This window comes from Filicampus tigris, chromosome 14, assembly GCF_054856515.1.
Source record: "Filicampus tigris isolate MCC_2025a chromosome 14, RoL_Ftig_1.0, whole genome shotgun sequence".
NCBI lineage: Eukaryota > Metazoa > Chordata > Actinopteri > Syngnathiformes > Syngnathidae > Filicampus > Filicampus tigris.
Genome location: NC_141230.1, coordinates 23,327,769 through 23,354,723, shown reverse-complemented (window position 1 = coordinate 23,354,723; position 26,955 = coordinate 23,327,769). Strand labels below are relative to the sequence as shown.

The window sequence follows — 26,955 nt, the reverse complement described above, 5'->3', positions numbered from 1 at the left end:
CCAAGTCAGTTCTCGCAAATACGGTGATCAAATTGACATGGTCAGCGCAATTAGTCGTGCGTAATGTCGACTAGAAATTCTCTCCCTCTTGCTAACCGGCCTCCAGGGCCAATCAGCATCCATTACACGCATATTACTGCTTTCTGCCCAATCACGTGCATGAAATATCAGATGTGGGCCATCAACACAACACGATGAGGAGCACCCAGACGATTGGAACCACCTGTTGTTTTCTTTCTCTCAGAGCGGGAGGGACGTTAAATAATGAGCGCGGAGGAGCATGATTTCATAATTTTGGCGGCGCGCCACCCATGCGGACGTTATTTCCAGCCTGCGTCGATTCATCAATGACATAATGGACCTTGCGCCATCCATCAGAGTCCCCCAAGTGGAAAAGAAGGTCCTGGAAGCCTTTCATCATTCCCGACGTGGCGCAGACGGATGAGCGGGCGCCGGGCATCCGACACCCGATCGGCAAATAAATCGCATGGCGCAAGGTTCCGGCGGCCCAATTTCAGGCCGTCTTCCTTTTGGCCTCACGATCTGTGACGCGCGCACGCTTAGAATGCGCGGATCTGCTTCTGCTCGTCCAATCCAACATTCTGGCCAAGTATTGCCCTTTTGTTCGTTTTGTTCTTCTCGTGCCGAGATTCCACACTTGTGAGTTATTGCCCACGGCAGACTCGGATTCGCTCTTCACACCAGTTTCGACACGCGTCGAAGCGCTCGATCAAAAAAAAAAAAAAAGGTCAGAAAAGCTTCCCAGGCATGTCAAGTCAGCTGTGAAGTCGTCATGTGCAGGTCAGGAATGCGCAAAAAAACAATTCCACATCGACATCATCATGAAAATCTGGATTTCAACTGGAGATTTTCACTCCCAATCAAGAGTTAGCTCTTTTTGTTTTCTTTTTTTGGGGGTGGCACTTTTTGTACTTCTCCAGGAAATTTTGATGAGACAAATGAGATTCAATTACACCGGTCAACACATTTTTACAACTCAACTTTTCTATATTCTTTTTTTTTTTTTTTTTTTGTGCTGATTCCCACTCTGCCCTTATTTTTTCTCTAGCACATCAGTAATAATTGTAATAATTGTAATAAAGACATCGTCATATTTATGAATGAAAGGTTAGGTTCAGGCGTTTTTTCCCCCTGAAACCTCAACTTCAACGCGTGGTAAAATCCCTGTTGCGCAAGCCTTTATCGGTCAAACTTAAAACAAAACATGAAAATATTACCCCAAAAAATGTGAGATATTTTTGAAATAAGCATCAAAAAGAGATGAAAATTTGCTGTTGGCCAACAGGTTACAGTAATTTCACCCAAACACTTGTATTGCTGTCGGGATTGAATGTGTATTTCTTTTCTTTTTTGTTACTTTTGGGCATTTATGACGTGATCTCATGTGCGTTTTTTTCCACTTTATTTTTGTGAGCTAGTGTGCGTGCTGCTGAGAGTGACTGCGTGGTGACGTCATCCTCACGCTTGACGTGGCCGAGGCAAGACATGTATTGTACGCCGCCGTCTCCTGGTAGCCAGCGAATTCATGTCATACGACTCGATATCATACAACTCGATATGACGGATGATGGGTCGCGCTATGGTGATGAATACTTTATCAAAGAGTACTTGGGTTATTTTGGGCGTGTGTTGTAGTCGCTGGGTGACAGTTGGGGCCATTGTCCGTCGACTCGACGCACTAAGCTAATGTTGCTCATGCCGATTAGCGTGCACCTTATTTCTGTTATTTCTGATCTCCAGGAGGGACAGCGAGGCGGTCGATGTCGCACGCCGTGCTCACGTGTCATTCGGTACACACAGGTATGTTTTTTCTTCTTGTACGTGTTGCTCTTTTGTTTTCTTTGACACTCTCGCTCTTGATGTGGCCGGGGAGAGCCAGCGAGGCTGTCAAAAGTTGCCCGCCGTGCTGACGTGTCATTTGATGCACGCAGGTGAGGTCAGCCAATAAAAACACCGCGAGAGCCAATTTGACTCTAGTTCATTAAATCCAGAACACAACGTAGAGTAAAAATACACCGGTAACGCCAGCATTATCTTGTGGTGACCTGAGATCAATTTACATTTGAGATATTACAGCCCAGTTATGATTTCACGTCTACGTCCAAAGTCACCAATAAAGGGATTTGGACATCTCCATCCTGAAGAAGATTTGGCACCAGAAGCAGGCTCCAATTATCTTAAGATGACTCGGCTGAATTGACACTGGACATTTTCATGCCTAATTAAAATTTAGCAATGAAAATCCAAAAAGTCTATGCATATTTCAAAGAAGCTTTGACGAAAGAAGTGATATCCAAGAAACGTATGATGACCTAAGTTAAAGTCACACTCAAAGATCGTAATTCCCAGTCACAATTCAATCACACTCCTGTCCAATTATTTTAACTTGCACTTTCAATGAGATTTTGGTCAAAGAAGAAGGATCCAATTAGTTATTTTGGTGACCTTCACAACTTTTAGCGATTAAAAGAGCAAAAAAAAAAACAAAGTCAGCTATCATAAAATGTTCAAGCCTAACGTCCAATGAATTTTTAGTCTTGAGTAAGGGTCAAATTCAGGTTTTAATAAGATTATCATTGCCGAAATTCCTCAAGCATGTTTTATTTGGGTAAACAACATTTCATCAATTACAAAAAAAAACAAAAAAAAACCCGTTTCATTTGGCCGCCACTTTCAAGCGTAACCAACACCAGACTGAAGCTTCTAAAGAACAGATGACTGGCTGTACTTTGTAGCCTCGGGCCGTTTTGCCTCATTTTAGCATCTCACACACACGCGCACACCCCCCCCCCCCCCCCCCCACACACACACACTAAAGCCTCGGGAGTCAAAGGAGATGTCGGAGATACGGTCGACCCCCACAGGCAGGTGTTTCTCATTTTGAAAGGCGCCCCGTTGAGAAGCTCCCGTGTCTAAATGAGAGAGGTCCGCTTCGGTGGGCGGGGTCCTGAGAGGTTGGGCGGATAGTGTGACTGACCGCGCAGGTGACCCGGATACACCGGAACCCCCACCCGCACCCCTGGTGACACTTTGAGCAATCGCTAGAAGACTGCCAGTCGGCTAAGCTAGCACCGGAGTTGTTAGCTTTGAATGGCGGACGGACGGGTTCCAATTTGGTCCGAGTAAGAGCGCTGGAATGCACTTCAAACCAAAATGGCCGACCGCCCGTTGTATGTCGGTCCTTGAGAGTTTTTTTCTGCATCCTATTGTGATGCACACGTCCACCCAACTTTCTGTCTTTTGGTGTCTGGGGCTGATTTATTTATTTTTTTGCTAATTTTCTAACAAAGTTGAATGCTTGGAATTCACTCTTAAATTGAACCAAAACCAAAGTAAGTAACAAACAAAACAAAATATCAAACCAACAAACCAAAGCAGTAAACCAACGGCCGTCCTGTTGAAATTTTAGGCATGGGTCCTTGAGACTTTTTCGTGGGTCCCATTACGGTCAACATATCCACCAAATTTCGAGTGGCTTGGTGAAACTGGTGTCTTGTGCTGATTGTTTTGGGGGTTTTTTGCAAATGTTTTTACAACATTCAAGCCCTGGAACTTGCCTACAATGGCTGCTTCAAATGGTTGACTTCCTGTTGAAACGTAAACATGATGAAATTTAAGTAATTTAAGCTCCTTTAGAGGCCTGGAATCCACCCCAAAATGTTCTCTTTTTCAAAGCAAAATGGCTGACTTCCTGTACAATTTAATGCATGGGTCCTTGACGACTTTTTTCGTGTGTCCTGTGGTCGTAGACATGTCCACCCAGTTTCTAGTTGATTGGCGAAACTGGTGTCTGGGGCTGATTTTTTTTTTTTTTTTTTTTTTTTTCCCCCCAAAAGTTGGAGCCTTGGAATGTGCCCCCAAATGTCAGTTTCAACCAAAAGCCCAATTTCCTGTTCACATTTTGGCATGGGTCCTTGAGGCTGTCATGATAGACGTGTCCTCCCAATTTAAAGTCGATTGGTGAAACTGGTGCCTGGCTAATAAAGCGCATCAACGTCCCACTGGAATTAGCCTTGGTGTCTGTTAGCTTTGTGGGGTGCGAAGAACGGTAGCCAGCTAGCGCCCATGTAAAGCTCACACCTTGAGAGACGTGGCGGCGACGCACGCTAATGCGGCCGCTGGCTTTTAGCTGCCTTGTTAACAACACGCTTTGCACCCCCCCCCCGCCCGGACGCCAGGCCGCTTACATTATCACATGGCTTTTCTCTTCTCGCGGCAGGGCGAAAGGCGGCCTTTTCATGCTAAGACACGGCTGACCGCCAACAGTCAGGGAAGGTTAGCTTCTTTTAGACGGGCAATGGATGCGTCATCCTTTTTGTCCATGAATAGTGCGGCTTATCAACAAAGTCCAAACGGGTGAATTCCGCATTTGAAGCTAGTATGAGGGCCATAACGACAACTGTAACCCTTTAAGCTCGCAGAAGCTGAACCAGTTTCGCCTCGTTTCAAGGTTGCTGTTCTGTGTAAGCAACACAGACACGTAACGGGTGACTTAAGTTGACCCGGCAATATTCTGCCTTTGAAAGTAGGGGTCATAGTTTCTTCATTATTGTTTGGCCTTGAGGTCTGTACATTTGTGTTTCCCAGTTCAGCTGCCCCATTAAAATCACATTCAGACACGCACCACCACGCATGTATGAATGTTTGTGTGTGTGACCCCCCCCCCACCACCACCGCCATAGATAGACTGAAGGGGTGGGCGGGGGGGTCGAACCAGGAAACAGGCCACCAGTTCAAACGTAGCCGACACACTCTGCAGTCCAATTTTACGTGACAAGGGTTATAAAAGTGATTGATGCCACGCATGTGTGTGCTGCTTCATTATTACACAATATTTAGCCATTGGGGGGCAGAGCTCATCGTTAGCATTTGGCTACACTGCGCTTAAACTTCCTGTGATCAGAAGTGTTTTGCAGGTAAAAGTCTGAGCTGCCTTGGAGGCCACTTAGTTCAATTGCATGTTGCCCGGCCAAAATGCGAAGCCTGCCATCGCGTTCACGCTTGGATTCTTAGTTGCCGTATCAAATTTGGAAGAGATGGGATTCTCTGCTCTCTGATTATTGACCGACCAGCCAAAGTAACTCACAGAACAAAGTAAAAAAAAAAACAACCTACCGAAGTAGAAAACCAACCGTCAGAGTAACGTCAACCAAGTAACAAACCAGGCAAGCAAGCCCCCAAAACATGAAAGCAGCACACCAACCAACCGAGCAAAGAAACAAGCGAAGCGACTTTGTAAAAGACCAACCAAAGGGCACAGAGCAGCGAGCTGTAAAATGGCGGCAAGTGTAAAAGGAGACTATTTTGAGCGTTCTCGCTCTCGTGCGCCGTACTTTGGGTGACTAGCGAGGAAAGTGAAGCGCAAGCTACCCACAATGCAACGCGAGTGTTGCTGTTGCTACGGCGAGCAGGTGTTGCTTGATTGACATCTCCAGAGCAGGCAGTTGTCCGTTTGTGGGTAAAGGACTTTTCATGTGCCTCTACCACGTGGATGTATTTATACAACCTATGTATTTATACGTGCGGCCTTTTCTACACGGCGTTCACAGCGACCCTTGAACCCAGCGCCGGCCCCCCTCCGTGTCAGCCTCCTCCCACCCACCTCCTAGCGCTCCACGCTAATCCCTCCCACCTGCTGCGTGGCGGAATGTCAAGTTAAATTTACTAGCGCCTAAGGACAGGTTTTAATTTAGGACGGCTAAGTCGCACTGTGACACTTTAGTAGCCTTCCAACTTGTTCACGCCACCGTGGCGAAATCGCTTTATCAAGCAAGCGAAGTAACAAACAGTTGAATGAGAAAAGATGGCTGAATTTACTAAGGCGCAAAGCAGTACGAATTTGGTCCTCGGCAGCTTCAGTCGCGTAATTTGCCGAGGCGGCGTGCTAGCTGCTAGCTCGTTTGCACAAGCATTTGAATGAACGCACCAAGCCAAGAAATACATCAACTAACCAACTACTGGAACAAACCAAAGTGCCAAAGCGATCGTTGAGTATTAGTACTCGAACGTTGTCTTTACGAAGTTTATTTGTTGTAATTTGCCAAGCCGAGACACCGTGTGCCATCTTGTCACCGCTCGAGTGTGCGTGCGTGAGCGTTTGTTGAGTGGAAAATGGCCTCCAAAGCTCCTGGGCTCACCTTTCGCCGTGACAACATTTAGCACGATGTGATGACCCTCCCGGCAACCAGCCAAGACATGAGCCCCCCTCCCCCGCCCATTTCCCAGCTTGGCAGCCTGTTTTTGGATGAAGCCGTCGCGGACCGGCGAACGCCCTTCAACAGATGGTCAGAGCGGACAGCGGGCAGTTTTTTTGCTGTTTGGACACAGCGGGACCCCCGCGGCCCCCCCTGCAGCACCTCGGCAGTCCGATGTGACAAAATGCAAAGTGGAATTCGCCGGGCCAGAATTGTCCCACAGAAGGAGCATGTGAGCGGTCGGATGGCGGTCCGGGCGAGCTTGGCTGACAGCTGTGATGTTTATAGGGCGGCTTCGATGACAGTCCCGCTCGGCGGGGGCGGGGGCGGGGGTGCTCTCGGGGGGCCTCGGCCGTTTTCAGACAGGAATTAGGTTTGTCATCGGATTCTAAAATCCGGCTGATTTATGACGTTTCCACTCGCCTCTTCCCTTTGACCCGCGGCGGCGAACGCCCAGCGGGGGAAACCAAGACATTTGGACAAATTGATTGTTTGTTTACTTTGCGGACTTTCACCAGCTGGCGGCTTCCTTGGCGGAGGTCGCCGGGGCCACACCAACGCGGCCGCACGCTACGGACGATGTGCTGAGCAACGGACCGCCGATGAAAAGGAGACAACTACAGTAAGACGGAAGCCGCCGACACGGGAAAGCAGCCGGCCGCTCCACGTAACACGTCAAGCAACCGACCCAAGCAAAGGAAAACACAAACCAAAGGAACCAACCAACAAACTAAAGCAAGCCACCCAGCAAGTCAAGTAACAACACGATTAACACCACTGAAAGAAATAGTCTCCAAATTAAAGTTGGATCTATTTTTCCCCTCCCCACACAGCAAGCGTTAAACAGATCAGTGGATTGTAGTCCGATCAATATTTATGTAATATTCGTACAAAATTATGATATATATATATATATATATATATATATAGTATATCATTTGGCAGTCTTTGAGACTATACGGCTGCGACCAAAAACTCTCAAAAGTTGCCTTGAAGCGGTGAGCAGGTGCGAGATGATGCTTTTTCAAATCTATCGACTTAGTTCCCCCTACTCCGTGCCCGTGTCCCAATATTTAATGAATTATTCATGAATTATAAATCATTTTTGTCCACTTCTAAGCGTTTCAGTGCTAAAAAGCAAAGCAAAAAAACCGAGGGTCTGATTTATGGAGTCGTGATTGCCGACCGGTCACTGACAGATGGGCGCTTGAGTGCTGAATGTTTGTCAGCTGGCGGCAACATGAACCCTGCTGCTGCGACCATTTTTTTCAATGTATTTTTTCCTGTTGAAAAGTCGCAAACTTGTTGCCACCGCTTCAGAAACATCGCCTTGCTTGGCGCGCGGATGATTTCCTTGCAAGGAGGCACAGACGCACACGCAAATATTTCCAACGGTGGCAGACGCTTGGTGTCTGGAACGCTCACCATTTGGGGAGACGCGCGCGCACACTGATTGTCATTAGTACAAAGGCTTTGTTTTGTTGCTTTGATTACGTCGGTTGCTTGGCTTGTCATTTATTTGGGGGAATTGACGGGTCGGCCGGTTTGTTTGTTTGTTTGCGTCTCTGACTTTCCCGCCCAAATGTGACGTGGAGGTTGAAAGGCAGAAAAGGCAACGTGGCCCGAGGTCACACGCGATGACCTTCGGGGCCGTATTTGGCCAAGCCAAATCAAAAGGGGCATCCGAGACGACGTGACGTATGTGCGCGTTGCGCCAAGTCATGTCAAGGTGTTGCGTGTTTACAGCCCAATGTCTGCGAGCTTTCCTTACATCGACACTTAACACGTCGTAGCGGACAAACGTCGCTCAGCACATCTCCTTTTTTACGAGCTCAAATGTTTGCTCGACTGTGGCAACATGAGAAGGTCCAATGAAACGCTATAATGCGCGTGCGCCGCCGCCGCCGCCTTCGTCCCGACTTGGTGTGCTCTGGATAGTCAAGTGGAACATTCCGCCAGACTCCATTTCAGCCGCTTGGCTCACATCTGCTTTAATGGCTTGGCCTGCCTGGGCTGAGCTGTGCAGCTAACATTGCACGCACGCACGCACGCACGCACGCACGCACATCCAATCTTATAGGAACATTTTTTCTTTTTCTTTTCACAAAAACAATTGACTATCTTCTATTCAAAAAAGTTGACTTCTGGAAAAGTATCCCAAAATCTAACATACAAATCTCATTAGAATGTGTTCTTGAGAAAAATCCCACACTGAACTCCCCCCACAGACTATTTTTTCGAATGCGGCGACCGGTCAGTCAATCACATCAATCAATCAATCACATTTTATTTATATAGCACTTTTCATACATAAAAATGCAACTCAAAGTGCTTTAAAACATTCAAAGCAAAACATAGAAGTCGGCCACGTACGAGCGGCCGTTTCGCCGGCGACCGACAGAAACGCGCGCCATGGCCCGCCTGTCTCGCGTCCTTGTTTGCGGCTTCGCTTGAGTGGACTGCGTCGAGCGGATGTGGGAACACTTTGCGCTCCTGTTGCTCTAGGTGGCGGTATGCGCCAAAGAGCTGTCGTCTGCCAATTCACCCAGACAAGAAGAAGAAGAAAAAGAGAGAAATGAAGGAAGAAAAGGAAAGCCAGCCAGTAGGGGTGGGAATGATAATCGTTTTTTCATGCATTCTTTTGGCTCATTCAAAAGATTCTCATTCATAGGTGGTAATAATTGATATTCAAAGTTGAAATAAAAAAAACAAAAAGCACGCGCAAGCAATTACGTGGGTTTGTACATCAGACGTCTGTGCTAAGCTAAGCTAATACGTGACAAGATGGCGCGACGAGCAGAATCTCATACGAGCGCAGCCAAAGTGTAAAGTATAAATCCTTGCCCTTCCTTGAGTTTTTTGTTTTAAAAAAGGTACCAGTGTTTTACACTATGAAATGTAAGCCAATGTAGGGAATCAAATGGAATCATAAGCTTCTGAATCAGAATTGAATCAAATCGTGAGCCTCAGAATCGCATCGAATGGGGAGGTACCCATAGATTCCCACCCCTACTGGCCAGGATGAGGAGTGCGACTGACTTGGCCTGGATAGGAACCACAAAGCCACACAAAGCCAAACAAAGCCAAACGGGATCCTGGCCAAACTGAGTCAAGATTTTTGGGCCTTTTTAAAACGGTGGCAGGCAGGCAGGCAGGCACCGGCGTGCTCCTGCCGCACTAAATAGTCACCTGTCATCGGTCGCAGGGATACTTTACTCATTTTGCAGTCAACCTGATAACTTCTGCCCACTGATGTGGGTGAAAAGAATGAGTTGCAGTGCAAGTGGGCGGACGGCTGCATGATTTTTTTGGGGGGTGCGCTTTTCTATTTGCGTGCTTTTAGTGGCGACATTCAGAAGTTTACAAGCATTTTTTTCCCCTGCCGTCCCGTTCGATTGTCATCGGCGTATACGAAGGGACAGCTCAATATAAGCGACAGCTGCGTCGTGTCCCCACACCGCCCCCGGCCGGCACGGTGTCAGCCCTCCCCCCGCCTCGTTAGCAATGTTGCTAATTTGACACTTAAAGCCGACGGGATGCAAATTGTTTTGCGGGTGTAACGTCTTGACTGAGCGCCCGGCACGCCCTCTTTTTGCAACGGCATGCGGCGTTTTCGGCCTTCAAAACACCCCCCCCCCCCATTTCAAACGGAACACCTTCGTCTACGAGCATTCTTCCGCTCTGTGGCGGCTTGCGTTTCTGTGTGGAAAGTGGGCTTTTTTTCACGCGTCATAGTTAAAATGCAGTGTTCAGAATGCAAAATGAAGTATGAGGTGCACGTTCCATCGTGTGCCCCTGTGTGTCGATGGAACCAAGAGAAATCATTTCAAAGCTTTGCCCATTCATGTGGCCTACAACCAATGAATCTCAATTGAGCAGAAGGAAATGAGTGGGACATGTGCTTGCACAAGTGTGCACACCCCCTTATAAGTCTGTTCTGTGTTAACTCATGGCAGCCTTTTTCATCTTGCTAGCTGTTTTAGTTAAACGTCAGCGTTAGATGACGCATCTCATCTTGATCTTCTCCGCAGAAGCTGTGTGGCTCTCGAACGGAGAGCGATGCGACAGCAGCGCCGTCTACCGCGACCTGTCCCATCGCTCCGGTGGTTTACAAAGATGAAGTGCGCGGACCAGCTGGACGAGACCCCCTTCCACGCCTACCTGTTGGCAAACATGCAGAAAAAGACCACTGGCATTCGAACAGGGGTGTGTACACCTTTAGATTACACTTCAAATGCAGAATTCGTTTTTTTCTATATCCACCCAGGACCTTGCCTTTCCCCTAATTGCCGTCTCACAGGCTCGTTAAAGCACAAAACCATGGTTTAAAAAAAACAACAACTTTGGAGAACACAGAAGGTGTAGCGTGGCACATTTCCGTCACGGTGCGTTAAATATCCCCCCCCTCAAATCAACATGTGCTGGCACGAAGGTGTAACTGCGCGCGGCGGCTTTCCAAAAGGCGCTAAAGCCGACAAATCCGCCGTGACGGCCAAACGAGGGCCACGCCGAAGCCAGCGTGAGAGAGGAAAAGAAAAGAAAAGAAAAGGGCGGGAAAGCAAGCCAGGCCCGACGGCGAGGACGCGGCGCGTGACATTTGTCTTCATTTTTCACGCCGGCTTAGGGCGTGGCCCCGCCCACCTGGTTGGAAATAGTTGCGCTTGGCTTTGGGCAAACGCGGCGCTCCGGCCGCACGTGTTTATTCGGCTGCTGCGCCGCCGTCTAGTTTCCTTTTTTTTTCCAAAGGCTCACTTTCGCTGCGGCTTGCGCTCTTTGTTGTCGGAGGCGCAAATTGTGGCACGCCACTATATGAGACTTTTTCTCTTTGTGAACTATTGGAGAGCGCCGACCTCAACTTTGTGTCACACGGCTAGCTAACAACCAGACAAAACAACCAAAATGTTTCCAGTTGAGGCCTTGTGGTAGGTGCTGGCTAAAAAGGCTTGAAGAGCGCAAACCTCCCAGCCTGCGCGCTGCAAACTTTGCAGCGCTTTTCTCGACCGCGCTCAAAGCTGTGCCGCCATTGGCCGGCTGAACGCTCGCGCCTGATTGGCCAGACTGTCAGTCTGTCAATCATTACAACAACTTTTCCGCAGAAAGATCGAACTTTTTGGGGGGTTGGGTCGAAATCACATTTATAAATGTATAACTTTTAATCTAGAAATGTTCAAAATTTGTATCTTGAAAACATGATTGAAATATATATCAAACGTTATTCTTGTAGTGTTACAGCTTTATTTCTAAACAAAATCTTGGGCTGGCTTTGTTGCTGCGAATTGAACTGAAGTGGCGTGGCCAGCCTGTGACTTTTTGCCACTGGTTGGGTTGCGGCGCAACGAGTCGGGAAAACGATTAGTGGCGCGGCGGGCAGCCGACACGGAGGCGATGGCGAGTCAATGAGCTCTCCGGGGTGTCATTTATGCCCGCGGTCTTTTCAGACCCGGCGAGGTGGGCGGGCGCCCGGCGTCTCCGCCGCGCCGACCTTGGCGGACCGACGACGCTCTTCGCTCTTCTTTTGGAGCTTCGTCGAAACTGCCGGCCGTCTTGCGAAAAAGGGGGGCGGCAGGTGGTGGCCCTGCTTGGAATGTGAGAGGCGGGGCGGATTTACGGAGGGGTCGGGGGGGGTGGTTGGGGGGCTTGAGGCCGAGAGTCGCTGAGACCTTTCTGCTAATTATAGGAGCAAATCTGACAGAGAAAAATTAGAGGGAAACGGGACAGCTGCAGCTGACCACTCGGGCGGAGGTGGGAGTGGAGGGGAAGCTTTAAAAGGGGATTGGAAGGATGCTGCTGCATGGGGGGGGGGGGGGGGGTGCAAATTTTGATTACTCGCCAAATCCTCGGAAGTGAAAACGGTCACGGGACGTCCCGTCTTTTCTGTGAATCGAAGGCGCTTTCCTGAGAGAGCCACGCCAAGACCTCCTGGGTGTCGACGTGTACACGTTGTCAGAAAGTCATCCCACCCCCCCATTAGACACCTGTGCTCCCACACGCACCACAATGACAGCCACTGTATTTTTGGCCAACCGTCGCTTTCATTTGTTGGCAGGACACAAGTATGACTTGTTGTTTTCAAAAAAAAATATATATATATATATATATATATATAATATAATATAATATAATTTTTTTTCCCCCCTGCTTCTAAATTTGTCCCAATTTGCCGGGCTTGCAAATGCAGCCGGGGGCAGTGGAGAACCTTTTCAATTGGCGAGCGACTGATTGGCGGACAAATGTCAGCGATGGCGTTTAGGCTGGCAGCTAATTGCAATCACGAATTGGCAACAAAACGCAGCAGCATTTCATCGACACAAATCAAGAGCCGACGACACGTATTGGTGGTGCCGTGGCATATTATGTAACATGCGCGCAAAGCAAATGGACCATCACACAATGCCCCCCCAAAAAAGGCATCTTCCAGGTCCACATGTGGTTATTAATTGCGGCGCCCCACACGGAACGGGAGCCGAGCGCATGCCAGCGCAACGGGGGGCGCTAATTGACTTTGAGGCCAGCTCAGCCAATCGCAAGCCTGAAGAAAGTCACGCCCCGGAAAAGGCCAATCAGGGCAAGGGTAATCGGAAATGAGCAATGGAGCAAATGATGAGGAACTTCACCGACAAGTTGGCCAAATAAGAAAACGCGATTCAACCCAACTCACTTTTATGAGTGCAGTCAACAAAGTGGCCGTTGTTTTTTCCCCTCATTGCTGTGCGTGTCCGTCTTGTAGTTTCCTGTCAAAGGCAACGTAAAATGAGAGAAGACAATTGCACGCTGTGGATTTCCATCAAGCGCCTAACTTTGCTTTCAAGTCTGCTAGCTTGAGTGCTAACACGCAACGCTGCAGGTTATTGAGGGCCTGACAAATAGCGGCAGCGTTCAAATGTTTGAACACATTGAAATCCATTTCGAGGGCGAAAGATGTTTTGAGTAGCAAGCCTGGCCACGAAACAAAGTCCATTTGGAAGTCAAGGCACCGCCGTAGCTGATATTCTTTTATGCCTTTTGTGGGAAAAAGAGCTCAAGTTGAGATGAAAAAGTCGTATTTGTTGTTGTGTCTTGTCGTCATACTTTTGCAGAAGCAAGTTTACAATTGCGAGAGGGTGTAAGAATTTTGCGTAACGAATACTGTCCAAGAGTGACAGTAAGTAATAATTGATGACATTTTGGACGTAATTGAATCACTTGAGCCTGCGGCGGGCCCAGCAAAGCCGCACATAAAACCTAAAACCATAACATAACATAAAACCCGACGTGCATTTGAGTGCAGGTGCTGAAGGGTGTTGTTCTTCTCACCCTCTAAAACGGGGATGGGCAACCCTCGGCATGTGGGCCAACTGCGCCATCTGTCAACTGGGCCAAAGTTGCACTTTGACCACACTTGAAAAGGCCCCCACAATGGCGGCTTGAAACCAAAATGGCTGACTTTCTGTCTCTTTTCGGCCGCAACTGACCCCTTGAGACTTTTTGGGTGGGTCTACTCATGAGAGATATGCTTACCAAGTTTCCAAGTGAAACTGGCATCAGGGGTTGAATTCCCCCCCCCCCCCCCCCAAAAAAAAATGTACCTTCAAATGGCTACAGCAACCCAAAATGGCAGACTGTGTGTCTTTTGCAGAATACATTTTTGAGAAGAACATCTTTTGTGGCTCGACTCGTGACAAAGACCTCGCGCGAAGTTTCGTGCGTCCGACTGGCTTTGGGGGCTGAGTTTTGAACAAGTTCCAAATAAGGAGAAAGGCTCAACTTTGCCCTAGCAAAACGCAAAATGTCCGTCCTGTGCTCAGAAGACGCACGTCCGAGTCGGTGCTCGCGTCACACGGTCCGATCTGGTTTCCGTGAGAATGTCACAAGACGGCTCGGGCTCGGAGCTTAGCCGTCTTGCAGCTGCGACGTCGGTAGCCAAGTGCGGAGCGCGCCCCCCTCCCCGTTTTGCGCCCCCCCGGCCTGATTGACAGGTGTCTGCCGATCCCCTGGCTTTGCGCCGGAGATCCCGGGGTCCGGGCTCGCCCCGCTTCTTGGCTCATCAATCGCATTCATTACTGCCAGGCTGAAGGCGACAGGTGCTAAGGCCCCAAAACCTCAACCCCCCCCCCAAAACGCAGATTTAAATCCCACCCCTCATTTTTTATTGCCCCCCCCCCAAGCCTCTCCCGGGATGTGCCGAGCTCGCTATTAGCGCAGCAGCACAACAAGTGTCGCATGAAAATGCGACTTTGAGCTCACACGTTGACGTTTGCACTGCAGCCAATTCGTCAACAGTCAGCAGAATCCAAAATTGATTTTCTCGTGAGCCTTGCGGACAACGAGATTGCAAGCAGCCTTCGTCCCGGTTTGTCAATTTGAAAATCCAAACTGCCTGCTCTCCCCTGCGCTGCCGTTGGCCGGCGCTCGGCACGCCATCCTGGACGCAAGTTAACGGAAGTTCCTTTCAACCAAAAAGGTGAAGCTTTGCATGTGTCGCTGCGCTGCGTCGACACAGCGGCGTGTGCGCGACACTCCCAAACCTTTGACTGACATAAGCCCATGTCATCAACATAAAGTGCATTTGATTGATGAAGTGGATTTTTCACCATTTGGGAGTGAAAAACATTCAGTATGCAAATGAACTCGCCTGCCTGCCGCTTTCGTCCGTTGTGTCTTTTTGAGTGTCGTCTTGACTCTCTGTGTCTGTTTTCTGTTGACGTTGTTTTCATCTGTTTGTTGTGAGTGACTTTTCCATTTTGAACTTTAGCCTGCTGACTTGTTTTTGTTTTCCGGCCTTCTTTTGCGCACCCTTGCCGGTCCCCCGGCCTGAAACTCGGCCGTGCGCGTAATCAAATGATTTCAAATGAAGTTAGCGGTCGACCTTTGGCGCCTCCTCACCTTTTTGTCCTTTATTTTTTATTTTTTTTTTTTGTCGTGGGTCTCCAAACATCTTCAGGTGGTCTCGCCGGCTTTGAGTGGTGCCCGGTTACCTCCTGCGCTAAACCCGATGCGTGGATTAGATTAGATGATTGCATTAGGCGCGGCTACATCACACGCGAGCGTGCGCGCACACACACATTTGCGAGGCGTCCATGCCGGAGGCCGCATGATGGTCGGAGGGAGATTTGAGAAGGCTTATCCCGGGACAGATAGAGTGGCAGAACACAGCTGTGCTGAAATGGTTTATGAGGGCATGCGCACGCACGCACGCACACACACACATGACATGAATGCTTGAGTGTAAAATTGATTTGCACATTTGTCTGTGACCAGGGTGGAATGATGTGACCTGGTCACTGTGGAAAAGAGGCTTTGCCATTCACTGTCAATGTGTGCGCACGTGTGCGTTCACGTGCGTGTGCATGAGGGTGTCTGTGTGTTAAAGTGTGAGTGCCGGCGTGTATGATTGTGTGGTTTGCACGTTTGCGTGTGTGCGCGCGTTAGGGCTGCTCGATGATGAAAAAAGATGAACTCCGATTATTTTGGTAATAATTGAAATCACGATTATTCAAACGATCATTTATTTTTTGGGTACAAAACAAACAGAAAATATTTCAACAATATAAGAATAGATATATTTATGTTTAAAATAGCTATATTTGGAAAATATAAAGACAAATAAATGTAAGTACGTTCCTTTTGGACCAAACCAAATTCATAAAATGAGTTACAAACTAAAAAAAAAGGTGCAAATGTATCATTTCAAGTATGATTTCCTTGTGTAAACAAACACAGTTTGCTGAATATATTTGTTTTTTACGATTATGCCACAATCGTGGAGTGTAATAATCGTAATTGAAAATTTCCCCACTGTGGGATCAATAAAGGCATTCTTATTGCAATTGGACTTCGATTAATTGCACAGGCCTAGTGTGTGTGCGCGCGAGTGGGGTTGATTTCAAACGTATTTCTTTTGGTGTTCCAGCCCGGCCGTTAGCTGCAGGGTGGAACTTGCGGCCCTTTGACTGCGCGCGACAAAAGCAGCAGCGGATGACCATGACGAGCTTGCACGTTCCTTCTGGCTTTCCTGCTTTTGTCACTCAAGTCAGCCCGAGACGCCACGCTAGGTAACGAGTGCTATCATTTTTATATGGGGGGGAAAAACAAAAAAAACAAAAGGACACACTCCAACTGGGTTTGATGCTTGTCAACAAGAATTCAAGCCACGAATCAAGCCAAGTTGGCCAACTTGTTGGCGAGAAGCGAGCCCATCCGAGCTTTAGTCAAGACGTCAGCCGATGGTGATTATGTTGCTGGAGTTGATTTCTAGATGCTTGTTCTTGAAACAATATTTATTTTCCTTGACTTTTTACGACACACGACTAACCGTGATGTATTTTGCAATTTCGAAGACGCTAAAGCTAATAAAAAGTCACCTAAAATGAAGCCTTTCCCCCAAAAGCGGAACCGAATCAAAACGAGCCAACTCACTGTGAAAGGTAAGAACGTTCCCAAAGTTGAATGACAATTTGCAAACTCTACATAGCCCGGAGTGCGCGCGTTGGACGACGTTAGAGGACTCGCAAGACGCGCGCGGCCTTTGCTTCCAGTGCCGCCGTCCGGCAGAACGAGACCCAAGAGCAACTTGAAGCGCTTGCGTGTCAACTTGACCTTGCCGGCCCACCGTCGCTTTTCCGTGGGTCGCTGCGTGAGTCAGTGTGGAGTACGTCGGCGGTTCATGGACACGGCAGGCAGGGGGGCAGCTGGCTTTCAGGTCAGCACGGCACAAACGAAAAGGAAAAGGGCCTCCGTCCTGCGGCTGATGTCATTAGCAGATGCGCGCATGGTTACGCCACCGTAAATATCCCTCCCGCTGACGTTTATCGTCCTCGCAAGGACTCGCGGCGCTAAAGCCGTCGGATCCATCCGGCTTCGTCCTTTTGTCGAAGAGCCCCCGAGACGGACGATTGACTTTGCGGGAAACGCCGGGAAAAAAAGCGCAACGCCGCCAATGCTGCGGCCAGCCCAGAAACAAAACAACTCAAAGTAAGTCGCACGTCTGCGTTGACCGAAGACATCGCATCCTGTTCAAGGTGCTATCACACACAAAAAAACAACAACTTGGCAACAAACTCATGAATTACTTTGTGTCTACAAGTATAACTCCGATCAAGATATTTAAGAAAATTCAAAAAGAACACAAATACATTTGGGGAAAAAAGCTATATACGTACAGATCGATTATTTGTGTAGCATCATGTTGCCATTTTCAGTTGCGTTTGCAAACCAAACCGAGGAGAGTTTGTGTGAAATGGCCGAGCAGACTTTGCGTATTTGGAATTTTGTCTGTCAATGGAGGTTGCGTGACTTGGGCTTTTGCGGCTTCCCACATATGTGAGACCAACGCTGAAGAGACAATTGGCGATTTTGAAGAGTGGAGACGAAAGGCGGCCACTTTGCTGCGCAAGTGGTAAGAAATGCAACGGCCATTTGCCATTGGTGTTGCGTCAGCGGGCCGGAAGCCCGCTTGCATGCCTGCCTGCCCGCCCGCCCGCCCGCCCGCCAGCCCAAAATAAAGGCGACAGATGAGACGTGGAAATGAAGCTCGGTCCGGTTAAAAATAGGCCAACCCGCCGGCCGCCATGACGTTGTTAGCGCGGATGGTTTTGTGTGTCAGGTGTTTATGTGCGGACAAGGCCGCGCCTCACGGCGCTCTGGCAACGCCGGCAACGCTCTTGCGCCTGCTCTTCTCGCTCGTCTCCTTCCGCAAGCTCTTTGCCTCCTCCTGCTTTTTTTTTCCTCCTTCTTCAAGGCGGCGTGGTCTTTTGTCCACATTTGCGTTTGTTGTTGGTTGCCAAGTGCGTGTCTTCTTGTCCACAAGTTGAAGGTCGCCGCTGGCGTTTTGCACACGCTGGGGAGGCTGAGAGGTTCGCTCTCACTCACTTTTTTTTTCCGAGACAAAAAAGTTGGACTTTTGTTCGGGAAATAAAATGAAATGTTGACGAGGAAAAAGTTGTTCATTTTTCTCGAACAAGGTCATTCGGTACGACTTTGCTTGTGGTCTTTGTCGGCTCAATTGGAAACGTTTTCATTTCCGCTCGGCCCGTTTTATGACGACGAAGGACCGTTGGTTGAAGAGTCATTTGAGAATCGTCTGGGGCCTACTGTGTGACATCTTTTTCAATCTTGCAGACAAGCAATTACCTAAGCCAAAAAACCCCCAACTTTTTTTTGCAAAAAATGAAAGCAATGAGAAGTAACAAAAACGAAATGGACCGTGACGTGGGCGCATTGTAGCCAGTCGAAGAAGCGCCCGCAATTGACAAACCGGGAACAAAATGGCATCCTACCTTGAATGTGCCATTATTTGTATGCATTTATTTTGGGGGGGGAAAGGGGCTTTCCCAAAATGGCAAGAAGTATTTTCCTAAGCAAGCCTTTCGTTGACGCCACTTTAGAGAAACTCCAGAAAGCACTCGGGCAACATCAGCGCAAGACATCCGAAAGTGTTTGTTCTTTTTTGCTTTTTGTGCAATCGCGCGAAAACCGCTGCTGAGCAAAAAGAAAGAAAAGAAACCATCTGAACGATCCCAAGTCTTTTAGGACCTATGAGAGGAAAGTTGAAGGTTTTTGGAGGTCAACACCAGGCGTAAATGAGACACGGCCTTTCAGGAAAGAACATCGTGGCGAGAGTGACGGATGGTGGTGGCGGCGCCACGGTTTGAGGATGCTCGGCTTCTTCAGGAGCCTGGACGACTTGCGCGACTTGGGCTCCGAAGTCCCGCTTGGCCATCTGTTTGGGACATCAAGATGAAGCGCTTTTGGCTTCGCCAGCAGGGCAAGCAGCCGAAACACGCCAGCTTGGAGTCAGCTTGGGAATGGCTCGAAAAAAACCCCCAAATCAAGCTTTCGGAGGAGGTTGGTCAAAGTCTGCACTTGCTCGGACTGCCGTGTCATGACGGCCGGCCGGCCGTTGCTCCTGGGAAAGCCTCCAGTGTTGCTCAATTGGAGCAACTGAAGAAATATGGCCGCACAGATGCCAAACGCTCATTGCCCGTTCCTAAATACACGTATTTAGCCCTTCAAAAGTGCATCATCGGTTGGCGTGGCATTTGTGCAAATGTTCAAGTGGCGAAAGTGTGCAAAAAAAGAAGAGTTGGCCTCGGCAACGGCACGGCACGGCACCGCACCGATGCCGCGGATATGAACTTGAGTGGCAAACGGTCCATTTGGGGGAATGTTTGATTTGCACACTTGAAGTCTCCGGTTTGATCGAGTGCACTTGACTAACTGCTGGACTTTTTGCCTTCCAAAGGGATCCTAAAGCTGCTCCGGTTTCGTCCTGCTGGGCGCGTAAAACACGAGACGCTTACAAAGATTTAGGACGGCGCGCGTGAGGCAAGGACACGCCACACATGGAGAACTGGACAACACGCCCGATCCCTCCGTGATCTACTGCCGCCGGCAGCTCAGGTGTGCCGCTTCCGGAGGTAAAGACGGCCAGAAGCGAGGCGTGTAATGGTAACATGATGTTGAAGGCCCAGGCCAAATTGTGCGTGTCATCGCCCGCTTGTGTCTGTGAAATAGTGGAAGTGATGTCATCCAAGCCGGGGAGGAGGTGTGGCCAGGAATCACGCGGGCCAGCTGGGGAATCATAGGTGCCGTGCCGACGGAGGCGGAGCCCGGAAAATGCTATCTTTTTCAAACGATTTCCGTGGACAAATAGTATTCTTGAGTTGTGTTGCGTTTCAACAAGTGGATCTCAAACTAGCCGGCGACATCAAGTTAGCGCAAAGATGAAGTGGGAACATCCCAAGAAAAGAAGCCCTGCCGATGTTGAGCGAGGGCGTCGTTTCCTTTGACGCCTGCGTGACACCAGGCAGTGCGCTTCATCAAGCGATTTGCTCTCCGCTCTCCGCTCTCCGCTCTCGTCTCTCGTGGTCTCGTGTGGCGCGGTGTTGAGTGAGCGCTCCGTGTTTATCGCTCCGCAGGGAGCGGCCTGTCATTGCCGGATTCCTGGCCGTGAAGTATGGCCGCGCCGCTCGCACAATTGCCGCTTATCGGGGCCGACGGTCCAAAGCGCTCCGAGGAGGGGTCGCGCGGAAAGACCTCAGGTGTCCCCGCCGAGGTGTCGACTTTTCCCACCGTCTAATCCCGGCCACAAGGAGAGAGCAGGAGGCCTGCCTCACTGGGGGGCTTTCTGGCGCTCATTAGGCACGCTGGGCGCCTTCGGGCGCCTTCGGGCGCCTTTGGGCGCCTTCGCCCACTCGCGTTTGTCTGAGCTCACCTCACCTTGCGTCACCGTCAGCCCCGTCTGTACGCACAGGACAAATCCGCTGGACGATGGCCTGCCCGTTCGGGTTGCTAAGCCTGCTAACTGCTAACTAGAACGCTACTAACCCGCAAGATGGGAGGAGAAAGTCAAAACATGGCAAGAAAAAAAAGAAAAGGTCAAATTGGAGAAAAGGCATAGTTTGTGAGAAAAAAAGGCATTTTTAACTATTATTTTGTCCGTATATACATATATATAGTTTTAATAACCTTAAAATGCTTTTGAAGAAAAATATATAATTCTAAGTCACTGTTTTTGTGTAGCAGTCGTTCTTTTTTATGACTTTCAAAAATAATATTATTTCAGAAAAAAATCATGTTTCTGAATGATTTCTCAAATATGTGTACAATATATAATTTTTACATAATAATCTTTTTTTTTTTTTCTTGGACTTTCAAGTTGTTATTCTCCAGCGGTGACTAATTAGCATGATCAACTTTTTGTTTTTGGATGTTGCCAGAAAAGGCTGAAAGTGGGCCTCCTGGTTGTTTATGGCGGGTTGCCGGCGAGCACATTTTGTCGTGACACACAAATCAAGAGCACACACTTGCTTTCCTCGCTCGTTTATTTGGTACATGATGAGAAACGATACCATCGCCATTTTGCCCTGCTACACTTAATGGCGTGCGTTTGGGTCCGCGATACTGATCAGGGTTAGTGGCAGAGCGTTGGACTCGAGGGGAGGGGGCGAGGGGGGCGGCGTCCGGGCTTTCAGCATTTTCGCACAAGTTACAGCGGGGTGAGGAAAAAGAGACACCCAATGAATGATGGAAACATAATACTTTGAAAGGCACGTCGACTTTCAAAACAGCCCACACACCCAACAATCGGCCAGAAAAAAACATTTCTGGCTTCTTATGAAATATTTCCCAGCAATTCACCCCCCCCCCCCCCCCCCCCCCCATGATTTTCTTTTTCCAAAGTGCAGCCAGGCGCCAACACCTAAAGCGTTTTGTTTTTATTTCGATAGATTCTACGCTACATGAACGGACGTGCACAGTGGTTCGGGTTGAGGGCGCCGGTAGCTTGGGGGGACGCCGTCGGGCATTTTGGAGGCCGGCCTCCTTAGTTCCTTAGCTTCCTGTAGAAGACGGCGGCCGCGCACAAGGCCAGGGCGCAGGCGAACGCCAGGACGCCGACGGCCGCGGCGAGTCCCGCCGCGGAGTCGTGGGCGGGGCCGGGCTCGGCGCCGTGCGGGGTCCCCTCCTCGGACTCGCCGCTCTGGGTCTTGGTGATGAGCATCGGGGAGGTGATGGTGTGCGGCCGCGTGACGTCCGCCGCGTCCCTCTTCCTGCGCCGTCGGTTGCACTGCTTGAAGGTGTCGCAGGTGCTGGTCTCGCACAAGCGGGTGATGCAGTGGAGGTAGTACGTGGACACCGTCTGGTTCTGCTGCTCGATGAAGCGGAACGCCGGGAAGTGGAAGCGGGCGCTCTGGCTCTCGCCGTTCCGCACCATGGTGGTGAGCTGGTCCTGGGAGCAGGGCACGAACAGGTTGAAGAAGCTGGAGTTGGACGGCAGGGGCGAGATGGATGCGTAGCAGCGGTCCAGCAGGACGTGGTATTGGCCCGTCAGGTTGGTGGCTTTCACCTCCACGTAGACGGCGGTCCGCAGCTCCAGACCCAGCCGGGGGATCACCAAGGGCTCGGCGTAGTCGCCGTCCCGGAACAGCTCCATGCTCAGGGTGCTGAGGAAGCTGCCGTTGTTGTCGCGCATGGCGATGGAGGACGCCGACACGTCCAGCCGCGTGTTGTTGATGAGGTACTCCAAGGGGTAGGCGCAGGAGTAGTAGTACTTGAGCTCGGCGTTGTACGTGATGGTGCCGGCGGTGGGATCCAGCGAGCGCACCACGCCGCTGACGTTGACCGTCTGGATGTTGGAGAAGTCGGAGAAGACGCCGGTGCCGGCCGCGCTGGCGGTGAGGAAGGTGCTGCCGCAGGCGCGCGTGCCGTTGAGCGGGAAGGCGAAGCGGGCCACGGGCGGCGACACCGACTCGTCCAGGGTGGCGCGGCACTCGCCGCCCGTCATGCGGTTGAGCACCAGCAGCGAGTGGTTGTAGCCCGTGTAGAGGACGGGGCAGATCTGGATGGCCAGCTCGATGGCCGCCGTGCCGCACTCCACCGCCACGTCGTCCATCTGAGGACGGCGGGCGTCGCCGCCGCAGTCGGACAGAGACAGCTGCCGGCTCCTCGCGATCATGCACAGAAGCGTGACAAGGATCTTGCTTGCGCTTTGCTTTGACGGCGCTCCCCCGGCACAGGTGACGACGACGACGACGACGACGACGACGACGACGACGACGATGACGACGACGACGCTTGCCTTGCCTTGCCTCGCCTTCGGGGCCCTTTATAGGCCAGCGTCTTCGGGGATTGGACCAAAACAAGGTCACGGCCGCGTCGGCCTTTGTGAACGAGCGCATTGTCCCGAGCGGCCGAGCGCCGCCGTTGGACCGCGGCCTCGGGCCGGCTCCTGAAATCCGAGGCATTTGGCTTGTCCTGATTGGGTTTCCGAGCCTTGGAGTCCACAATGCAGTCGAAGGTCTTCTGTCCGCCGGCTTCATCTGTGACCCACTTTACCTGTCCCACTAAACAATAGACGGCGGCGACTCCTTTTCCATCGACCTAAAACTCCACGTTCAATTGTTGAGCGCTGCGCTACATGGAAGTCGCCACAAGGAAATAACTGCGGAATTCTACGATACAAATCCAATACTCGTGTCCGGACGACAATGACCATCATCCGACGTTGTTGCCGTGCCTCGCTTGGATGGAATGGGCGGGGGGCGGATTTGGGCAAATTCCCCAAGGTGCGACCGACGTGGCAGTGGAATTTGCCCAAAACAGCTGCTTCCAAAAGACTTTTCGGACTTTTGTCGGATTTGTAACTTTTGCTTGCGTCATGTTATGATCGCCAATTTTGTGTCGAGCGAGCGGTCAAATTGGTGCCCAGGCTGACTTTTCTTTTTTCCCCCTCCACTTTCTAGCAAAGTACCAGACCTGGAATGAATGAAACCGGTGTCAGGGGCCGGATTTATTTTTTATTTTATTTTATTTTTTTTTCCCCCCTAACCCGGGGACAAGGCCTAAAATTCACTCCGAATGACCTACTTGGAACATGACTGGCTGAGACTTTTTGCGCACTGGATTTGAATTTCACATTAGGCCAGTCGGTGTCCCACATGCAAGGCCCTCCCCCGTACATTGTGTGCTGGTCAGCTATTGTTGCAGAAAGAGCAGAGCGATACTGTGTCAGCCATTGCCATTGTCTCCACGGTAACAGAATCCACCAGAAGCCGCAAAAATGAGGCTGATGGTAGTTAATTGGCACGTGCGTCTTACATAAATACCACACTGACAATGATGGAAAGTAGAACAGCAAACAGGGCTTCACGTCATGAAAAAGGTTGCATTTTCCATAGACGCGTCGCGTCAACCAGGACAGCCCCACAACAGGTCCGGAGCCTTTCTGGACCATCCTGCGGCACCTTGTAACCACCTTGACCTCGGCCGGCTGCCTCAAGTACAAGGAAGGAGCTCCCGGAAGTATGCGGCCCAGCCACTGGCAAGCTCCCAAGTCCTGGTCAGCCGCGCCACATCCCCAGTAGAGATGCTGCTGCGTGGTGGACCAAAACGCGCGTGCCTGGAAAGACAGTTGGACAAATCCAAAAGTGGGGAAAAAAAACACGTTAGGAGTTCAAAACAAATGTGATGGTCACCATAGAACCGGAACCACTATGTTTACCGTGTGTGCGCGTACGTGCGCGTGTACTTATGTGCGTAGCTTAGCAACGAGACCAGAACTTAGCATAAACACATGTCATCACAGGGTAGTGTGACAAGTGCATCTCTGCTTTCCTTTCCATATAACACCAATGGCGGAGCTAGACTTTTATCCTCGGGGTGGCCAGGAGGTGGCCAAGGCTATTTCAGGGGGTCCACGGACTACAACAATAAATTGGTTTCTCCACTTATCAATTGCGATCAAAGTGTCAAATCTTGGAATGTACATTCCAAGCGCACACTAGATGAGATTTATGTATGTATAATTTGCAGTTTATTAACAATGCTGAAAATGTAAAACAATTTGGCAGCTATTTTTTCAATTACTGGTATGCATTCATGATAACCCATTTTTACATGAGTGGTGAAAATGCACCAACACATTCATAGTTACTCACACAATATCTCTCCCTCCCTCTCTCTCATCTAGGGCTGTCCCAAACGATTATTTTTCTCCCCATTAATCTATCGACTATTTTCCCGATTTAGTCGATTAGTCCAACAATCATTTTTTCCACTAATCCAGCAATTTTGGGGTTGACGATTATTCATTTACAAAACCACTTCTGAACACTTTTTTCAATTCTTTGTTTATTAAAGTAAAAAAAAACTTTTGAAATTGAATGAACACTCGCATCTCTTTTACACAAGTATCATGACACGTGAACATGAATGACGTATTTCTCTATCCATGCATTACAGTGAAACAATGTGTGAGCTCATGTTAAGCAGCCCAAGTAGAACAAAAAAATAAATAACTCTTAAAGTCCAATGAGGAGCACCCTCCACAAATGCGATTGGCCTCATGTCCTGGACAATCATTTCAAGAATACTTTGTGTGAGTTGAGATGCTCTTTGTGGTGTGCGTTCCTCTTTTTTGGGGGAGTCTAAGGTGTTTTTGTGAAAAATAAAATGACCATGTATAGTAAGCTGTTTTTTGTGAAAAAAAAAAAAAAGACCATGTATAGTAAGGCGTTTTTTGGCCAAAAAAAAAAACGTGAGATGAGATGTCGACAATGTGTAATCATCATTCATTATATCAAACACTACTAAATGTGAAAAGATGAACAAGAGGTTCCGCTGAAAGCTGTCTAAGGCTGGAATCGAACCCTGGTCGTCCATGTCACAGTCATCTGCTTTAACCACACAACTATGGTCAACTTGCTGTAAACTCACTATTAAAACAGAAACAAAATGTTAGCATCATTCAAGGGCATAGGAAATGAGATGACGATATATAGGAAGCCGTTTTTGTGAAAAGAAAAAAAAAAAAAAAGACCATGTTTAGTAAGGCGTTTTTTGGCCCAAAAAAAAAAGATTGGGATATCGACAATGTGTAATCATAATTCATTATATCAAACAATCTTAAATTAAGTTTAAAAAAACTAAGCTGTCTCAGGCTGGAATTGAACTCTGGTGATCCATTGTCACAGTCATCTGCTCTAACCACACAACTACGGTCTACGTTTTGCTTACAATGTGTTCAAACAGAAACAAAGTGTTAGAATCATGTTAACATTCTAGCTAATGGGTCATTCAAAGGCATTGTTTGACAGGAAATGAAACCACCATATATACTAAGGCGTTTTTTGTGAAAAAAAAACGACCATGTATAGCAAGCCGTTTTTTGTGAGAAATAGCAACCATGTATAGTATGGCGTTTTTTGTGAAAACCAAAAAAACAACCATGTATAGTAAGGTTTTTTGGGGGGGGGGGGGAAACGACCATGGCGTTTATTTATTTATTTTTTATTTTTTTAAATCAACCATCTACATTAAGGCGTTTTTTGTGGAAAAAAAACAAAAAACAACGACCATCTATAGTAAGGCGTTTTTTGTGGGAAAAAAAAACCGACCATGTACAGTAAGATTTTTATTGGGGGGGGGTGTAGGGGGGGAACGACCATGGCGTTTAGTTTTTTTTCAAATCGACCATCTACAGTAAGGCGTTTTTTGTGGGAAAAAAAACGACCATGTATTTTGGGGGGGGGGAACGACCATGGCTTTTTTTCTTTTTTTTTTTTTTTTTCATAAATTGACCGTGTATAATTAGGCGTTTTTTGTGGAAAAAAAAAAAAAAAAAGAAAACATGTATACTAAGGCGTTTTTGGGGGGAGGGGGAAACGACCATGGCGTTTATTTTTTTTTTCAAATCGACCATCTACAGTAAGGCGTTTTTTGTGGGGAAAAAAACCGACCATGTATATATAGTAAGGTATTTTGGGGGGGAAAAAATGACCATGGCGTTTTTTTTTTTTTTTTTTTTTTTATAAATCAACCGTGTATAATAAGGCGTTTTTTATGAAAAAAAAAAGAAGAAAAATATGTATACTAAGGCGTTTTTTGGCCCTCCCAAAAAACAACTTTGAGTCTAATCATAATTCATTATATCGAACACAACTAAATGTGAAAATATTAGACAAACAAGAAGTACGGCTGAAAGCTGTCTAAGGCTGGGATCGAACCCTGGTCATCCATATCACAGTCATCTGCTCTAACCACACAACTATGGTCATTTTTCTGTTGACTCATTGTTATAACAGACACAAAGTGTTAGCATCATTCAAAGGCATTGCTAGGAAATGAAATAACGATATACAGTAAGCCATTTTTGTGAAAAAAACAAAAAACAAAAAAAAAAACATGTATAGTAAGGCATTTTTTGGCCCAAAAGAAAGATTGGGATGTCGACAATGTGTACTCATAATTCATTATATCAAACAAT

General features: G+C 48.6%; 1 protein-coding gene and 1 pseudogene across 12 annotated transcripts in view; one reads left to right on the top strand and one right to left on the bottom strand.

The window, feature by feature from the left end:
- The first annotated feature begins 1,452 nt into the window (after nt 1-1,452).
- The window catches only part of LOC147136909 (uncharacterized), a 37,713-nt gene continuing 12,210 nt past the window's right edge, over nt 1,453-26,955 (top strand). For 2 of the 12 annotated variants that reach the window (XR_015089731.1, XM_086052611.1), the window contains exons 1-4: nt 1,472-1,603; nt 1,762-1,821; nt 6,734-6,837; nt 10,247-10,421. Coding sequence is in view for 8 of the 12 variants with exons in the window: in XM_086052611.1 (XP_085908737.1) it covers nt 1,586-1,603; nt 1,762-1,821; nt 6,734-6,837; nt 10,247-10,421 (357 nt within the window). In the remaining 4 variants the exon portion in view is untranslated. Of the gene's footprint in view, nt 1,604-1,761; nt 1,822-6,733; nt 6,838-10,246; nt 10,422-16,104; nt 16,247-16,334; nt 16,898-19,434; nt 19,614-19,706; nt 20,565-23,434; nt 25,486-26,955 lie in introns of those variants that run through there. The other 10 variants (XR_015089730.1, XR_015089732.1, XM_086052606.1 and 7 more) reach the window with 10 other exon arrangements.
- LOC147136910 (zona pellucida-like domain-containing protein 1 pseudogene) lies at nt 21,452-22,665 on the bottom strand (annotated as a pseudogene).